At 53.9% G+C, this 7,004-nt stretch overlaps 1 protein-coding gene across 1 annotated transcript; it reads right to left on the minus strand.

Moving 5' to 3' along the window:
• Positions 1 to 4,901: 4,901 nt before the first annotated feature.
• Positions 4,902 to 5,913, minus strand: LOC119095979 (lysozyme 1). The gene has a single exon (XM_037218846.1). It carries the CDS (start codon positions 5,874 to 5,876, stop codon positions 5,433 to 5,435), a length of 444 nt encoding a protein of 147 aa, XP_037074741.1. The 5' UTR covers positions 5,877 to 5,913; the 3' UTR covers positions 4,902 to 5,432.
• Positions 5,914 to 7,004: the final 1,091 nt, after the last annotated feature.

A 7,004-nucleotide genomic window follows, 5' to 3' on the forward strand; every position in this document is an offset into this window, starting at 1 on the left:
AGAGAGGAGATGAGAGAGAGAGATGAGAGAGAGAGATGGAAGAGAGAGAGAGAGAGAGAGAGAGGAGGAGAGAGAGAGAGAGATGGAGAGGATAGAAGAGACGAGAGAGAGAGGAGGAGAGAGAGAGAGAGACGAGAGACCGAGAGAGAGAGAGAGAGAGAGAGAGAGAAACGGTCGCGCTAATATATTTCAGAAGAGGCCGGCGCTCTGCACACTCTCACGTCTCCATCAAGAGCTGGCCCTCGTTTTGGAAATGCTGGTCAGAGTTGTGAAGATGTGTGACCTGATTGATTGCAACTTTCCTGACGTAGGGCAGCTCAGCGCCTTTGGTGCGCCCTTCCCCGTGTAGAATTTGCAAGTCCTTGGCGTTGGGCGAGTAACACAACAACCTGCATACGCTGTGCCACTCCCAACTTTTTGTGAAACACTTTGGATCTCTGAACGTGTGTCAGCGCCGATGCGTGGAGGCACTAAACCACACCCCGAACCAGGAGCTGCAAACGATCACGCGGCAGGGACCGATCCAGATGCATCAGAACGTACTAACGGTAAACCGCTTCCTATGGTACGTGTGAATAGAGCGCATTTTCGTATTTACTCGACTGTCTGTGTGGGCCTCATTTCACCTGCGTTAGCCGGTATTACGTGTAAATATTGTCTGTGTGGATGAGTTGTGCATTGTTTGTCCGTGCTTACTGGGATGCCAGAATTGACCATCCGTGTTTCCTAAACAAAGGGTATGTACGTGTGTATGTGTGCGTTTGATTGACATCGTGGAAAAATTGAAAGCGCACCCCACGGAACCTTCCTAAACGCCCTAGATTGGTGTGGTGTAGTAGAATCAGAGTGGTTTTGGAGATATATCGGCTGTCGAGGACAAGAAGTTAATTGTGTATTAACAACCTCATCTAGCTGCCACCGCTCAATAAAATGATTTCGCATTGGCGTCATGATCTTTTCTATCTTTATCGACGGCCTCCTCAGGCTCCTGCAACATGGGGAAGGGATCCAGCGTCATTCGTTTATCCAGTATTAATCCAGCATCGATGAGCGCATACCGTGCCTTCAAGCATAATCCCAATGAAAATGGCCTGTGAACGAATCCTGGAATGACATTCACTCAGACAGCGATCCGTCAAATCAGTCAAAAAAACCAACACTCATATTAGCATTTTCGGCACAGTCACATACCTCTCGGCCACAGTGACGTCACTGGGGTTACTGTTCGACCAACGTCTAACTCTGGCATGAGACGGCCACGTCGCTCCTGTTATTCGCTCGTTCCAGTGCAATCCTGACATCATTGCTTAGACTTCGATAGCGTTTAGTCACGGCGTCCTGCAGCTCCTCAACCAAATTCCCGTATTTTCCCACATCCGGCACTGTTCACCTGTCTGAGAGGGCGCGACCGTCGGCCAGCTCGGCAGAATGCAGAGGGTGATCAACGCTGCGGTCGGACTAGCGACCGCAGCGACCACATCACACCCGTGCTGGAGACGTTACGTTGGAAGTTGCAGCGACAAGGCATGACCGTTCAAACATGCACATCAACACATCCCTGTGCCCTACGTGCGCTTTTTAGAACTCGCGCTGGGTATCCTGGTATCGTGCCTGAGTGGCTAGGAGCAGTGCCTGCTCACTAGACATTCGTGGTGGTGCCTGGACTGATGACTGGACTGGACATGCCTGATGGGATCTGGACTGATCGCTATCCAGCCGCAGTCGCCCCCCCCCCCCCCCCCCCGGAGTCGCCACCGCATGGAAGCGCCTTCCTCCAGTAGCGTATGCGGTTTCCTCGTGCCCACACACCGTCGCCGTTTTACATCATCATTACGACTTCGGGAATGCAAAAGAATGCGCGCCGTTATGCAGCCGAACGTTTTTTCCTTCGTCTTGCATGCATGGAATGGATGTGGAATGGCCACTGCATTGAAGTGTTAACCTTACTGAAGAAATAGAATAGAAATGCCTGATAACCGCCACCAAATGGTAAGGCATTTCGCATTGGCATAATATAAGTTTTTGTCGCCTGCAAAGTAAATGTTATGCCCAGCACGGATTCGCGAAGTGAGTTACGGGGGCCGGGGCAGGACATGCATAGCTAAACCCCCCATCGAAATACGAAAATCGGATTTCTTCGCGGACTCTAACCTCTTTCTCTTCATAGCTTGGGAAACGGGCTTGGGGCTTTTCCAACCGAATAGGGAAACACATCCCCGATGCCCAGCAAAATGACATATAGGCAAAAATGGCGCTTAGCAGCGTTATGAACCCGACACAAACCAAGTTCATTGCCTACCGTTAGGTGTCCGATTAGTCGCATTTGTTTCACCTATCTTACTAAAATGACTGTTATCTTATATAATTACACAACGTTTTCACTCACGCAACTCGTTCCGTGACTGTCGACACGTCCAAATACGTGTACCCTCAAAACTTAGTCATTTCGATTTAATTGCCCCCCCCCCCTCCATTCTGTACCCGCCTGGTACCTACTACTCCTGCGAGAAAAAGTATGGGCGTGAGCAGAGGTGAAACTTGTTAATAATGGTGGGGAACTAAGGTGACGTAACGCATTCCCCGCCACAGTGTTCATAGATTCCATGTTTATGCGCGGAAGTAAAAGTCAGTACTGCCCGAGCTCTTTCTAATATGCTGGGTGTGGCATTATGAATTTGCAAGCCTATTACAAGCCAACGTATTTTGTTCACAATGTCACTGCCTGCGGACGTAATTGCTGGCTTCTAATCAGAAACGGTCCTAGCCTGGAACCATGAGCTCTGAATCTGGATCCATTGAGAGGTTGATGAGATCGAAAAAGAATCTTGTCGAACGCAAGATCCCTTTCCGACATTTGTGAAGACCCTCCAAAATATTGGATCCTCTCCAACACGTTGTTAAATGACCTCCAAGAATGCAGAATCTTATTATTACCAGTTTGCTCAGAAATCATTTGAGATCTAACATCTTTTTTTGGAATCTAAGGACAAATGAAAATAGTATACTTGAGCCTGCGAATACGCTTTTTTGCATGCGGCAACTATCTGCGTGTTGCTCATCGAATCTAGATAGCGATCGCCTACAGAGTGGTCTTCCCGTGTCGCTCCTTGGTTGGTATACATCGGTCTTATGTAATCCGGCGGGCGTTTGAACACCCGCATTGGAAGAGGGAAACAGGCATGGTGGGACGGGGAAGCTGTCTCAAAGTCTAAATACATGTGTTATGGCTTCTGTGAGGCCGCATGAAGAAAACCCATACCAAAGCTTGTCGACCACCAAACATTCGGTGTTTACTTTGTCCTTGCCAGGAGGTCGTGGCAGTGATGTGCTTGCACGCGAACTAAAAAAGAAACGAGGAAAAATGTTTGCCTGGCACGTGGCAGAAAGCACATCTTCAGTAATCTGCACCGAACTGTTTGACTGAATGCTGACATCAGTCCAACATGTGTTTTCTGTCGTGCTTTAATGCATTAATTCGTGGCTCTCAAAGCTTATTGCTTCCTATGACTTGAAATGCAACAACAGAACACTAAGTCTCGAGGTAATCCCACAAAGACAGTTGGACTCTGCCGTAAGCCTGCATAACCAGAACTTGGCGCAAAAATGTGCATCCGGCAGTACGTCAGTAATCATATTAGCGCTAAGGCACATGCCACGACCAGCAGTGCCTAGTCGCGTCTTATGACCGTCAAGTTATGGTGATCGTTGGCGCGAGCTCATGTTCTAAACACCATGATCACGGACACACCTGGCTGCTGTCCAGGCGACAGTGGTTTGACATTGTCCTCTAACCAAACTCGTCAACAGATCCCTTCCACTGGGTGCACAGAGTGCTCCGCGGCGAGCTTGCGCCGCCCAGTACCCGGCAAGCCCATGTCCTTGAAGTGTTTAAGGTGCTGCATGCATGCAAGGCATTAAAGCTTTGATAGTTTTGGTCACGTACACGTTCCGAAAACATCTCAATGGATGCCTCGCTGTTTGGTGGCGGTCTCGCCGTAGGTGCATGCAGTGAGCGCCACGGTAGACACCCCCGAGCTGCGCGTGATGCGATGCCGCGCCTCTGATGCGGTGCCGGGATCGAGCGGGTGCTGCGACAGCGGCAGGCCGGATACGGCTGGATCATGGCCGCCGAGAGCCGCTGGGATTACATACGGTTGAAACTTGCGCTTGTGAGCAGGCTGCTGGGGCTTGTCTGTTGCCCTGAGAGTATCAACCAACACCTGGGTCCCCACACCCTATCTCCTCTCTCCTTGTTGATCTCTTCCGCTCTCTCTTACTCGATTCCTCCCTCTTCCGCTCTCCTGTTCACGCCGCCGCGTCCTCTTTTTGTTGCTTTCTCCCTTTTGCTTTATCTCTTTCTTTCTCATCTTTATACCTCTACCTCACCGTTTCCCTCATTCTCAATGCGCCTCTTCCTTGGCCTGAAATCCTTGTTCCTTCCTCTTCCTCTGCTTATAACACCAAGATCGTGTGCATTCTTTACAAAGGTGTATATACGGAAGGGTTTAAGAAGACACATGCCCCTAAGGACTTTCATGAATGATATTTGCGGTTCTGGTGATAGGATCCTGGCAATGACCCAGAAAATCTGGGTCAGTCAGTAGGAAAATTATACTGCACCCATGAAAACTCTCGTCTACCATCCACATTGCGGTACATCCCCTAGAATAGGAAGAAATGCTTCACATAATCCTGGATCCATCCGTTTCCAAGACAGTTTAGCACGTGGCTGACAGCACGCTTCAGCACGTATGACATCAAAAGTACGCACAGCGCACGGCTGAAAGTTCCTGCGCTTGAGACTCCTCTCTTGTAAAATCGCAACCAGTCTCCAAATATAAAGTCATCGTCTACCAAGGCGAGATGTGTTTCTGATATGTGGTTCGTTGCGAACAGTATGCACTTGTTGGAGCTTCGCACTCAGTGTATTGCATCTACACCAATTTGGAACGAGACGCACACGCTGCGTGACGCTGTAAAAATCTGATCACAGTCGACATTGGTTACCGCGGCAGGGTTGGGGACCGAACCAACACTAGGACAACGGCCAGAAGCCCTCGACGAGGGCGTCTGGGCGACGAGGCTCCACCCGTGTCTCCAACGCAGAGATACGTCAGGCAAACCGACAGAACACTCTGCCGCTGACGCGTTCCAGACTCCTGTCAGGCTTCCACACTGCTGTCCCCCGATCTAGGTTCATGAGCGTGACTAATCCCAATCAAAGCGGACGGCTGTCGCAGCCTACATGACAGCGAAGCCATCCAGCAGCGTGCACAACTATCGTCCAGTTCACAAACCAGATATCGGTCACAGAGCGGCCCGACCGAGGCGTCACCGCGCCGCGACCCGACCTCTCAGCTCCGATCACCTCCGCACCTCACCCCACCACAACTCACGCGCCCAGCCCGCCGCGGCCGCCGCCCGCGGCGCCCTCACGCGCCGGGGTAGAGGGCGAGGCAGCTGGTCAGCTTCCTCCAGTAGGCCGTCTGCCGGGAGGCCAGACGGTTGGCGTCGCAGCCGCCGGGCCCCGTCTGGTGCAGCATGGCGAAGTCGGTGCAAGTGCGGCGACCGTCCTTGTTGCAATCGCGCGGATACTTGGCCATGTACTTGCGGATGACGGCCGCGGAGCAGAAGGGGTCGCGCGTGCAGGACTCGTACGTCTGGAACGCGAATGCCGGCTCCTTGTGCAGCTCCGAGTCGAGGAAATAGCCCCTGGTGATCTTGAACGGGCCGCAGAGGTCGCCCACGCAGCCAAAGCCAACATCGCAGTTGGAGGAGGCTTCGCACATGCAGCCGAGGCACTCGCGGCTGACCAGCTCGACCGTCTGGGCCGAAGCCCAGCCCAGCAGCACCAGCAGCAGACAGGCACGGAGCATGATGGCGGCGGTAGTGGTGCGAGGAGACTGAGGAGCCGCTGCGCCGCGCCGCCGCTAAGTACACCGCGCCTGACCAGGGTTTCCCGGTGTCCTGGACGTGACGTCACGCGCCGGGACCGGTTCTCCGGGCGCGGGATGAGCCGCGATTAGGCCCCTTGGGGGCGGTGTCGGAGCCCTCGCGGTTTCAGAGACGCCGGCGCTGTGCGGAGAGCGATTCAGGCGGTGCCGTCGGCGTGACTGGTGAACTGACTTCTGCCCGCTGTTCGCTCGGCGAATCAGCCACCGACGCCGTGCATACAACAAACCGACTGGCGGCCCCGGCTCATACGACAAGCAAGCCCCTGCCCGCTCACGAAGATGCTAGTGTCCTACGCACACGTCCAGTGGGCTGCAGTGTTTGCTTTGCACAGCATGCTGGCCCCATCACCGTGCGAACAAGCTGGGTCCCACCTGTTTACATGGCAGACCGGTCCCACCACGGCTCACACAAGCTGGGTCCCATTTGTTTACACAGCAAATCGGCTTCCGCCCCTTGTCCGCACAACAAACCATGCCCGTCCCGTGACGAGTTTGCGCCCGACAAACCGGCTGTCCCCCCCCCCCCCATCCCCCCCTCCCCTCCCATCACCGGCACCCACCCACGCTCGGGCCCCGAATCCGGCGTCGACGTCAGGGAGGGATGCAGCGTGACATCACCAGCGGCGCTCTCGGTGCGGCACCGGGCTGGCGCGTGAGCGGGCTGCAGCAGCGTGTGGGGGCAGTGCTCCCGATTAATCCCCGGCGAGGGCCGTGCCGATGCTGCAGGCTAAGCTAACCACAAGCGACAGCGCCGCCGTCGGCACCAGGATGGCGGCACGGATGTGCAGGCGTGACGCGTGGCCAGCAGAATTCTGGGGAAGTCATCGCCGTAGTCGTCATCGCGGATGCTCGTGAGTTCAGAGACGGTTCTGAGGGATGGGAACGAGTCGGCTGTAGGGTATAGACCTGAGAGCGTTCTTGGAGGCGCGAGACAAGTCAACTGTGGGGCATAGACCCGGGGGACAGCCACTGCGGTGCCTATGAAGAGGCAAGCACGGGCGCAGGATCGACGATTGAATATATGTCTCGTCGGAAATCATTCTGTAGCGA

The sequence above is a fragment of the Pollicipes pollicipes genome, unplaced genomic scaffold (assembly GCF_011947565.3).
Source record: "Pollicipes pollicipes isolate AB1234 unplaced genomic scaffold, Ppol_2.1 Scaffold_4219;HRSCAF=4965_pilon_pilon_pilon, whole genome shotgun sequence".
In the NCBI taxonomy this organism is placed as follows: Eukaryota; Metazoa; Arthropoda; class Thecostraca; order Pollicipedomorpha; family Pollicipedidae; genus Pollicipes; species Pollicipes pollicipes.

Excerpts from the sequence above, each read along its gene's own strand:
- LOC119095979 (XM_037218846.1), bottom strand. The coding sequence starts at position 5,876 with ATGCTCCGTGCCTGTCTGCTGCTGGTGCTGCTGGGCTGGGCTTCGGCC.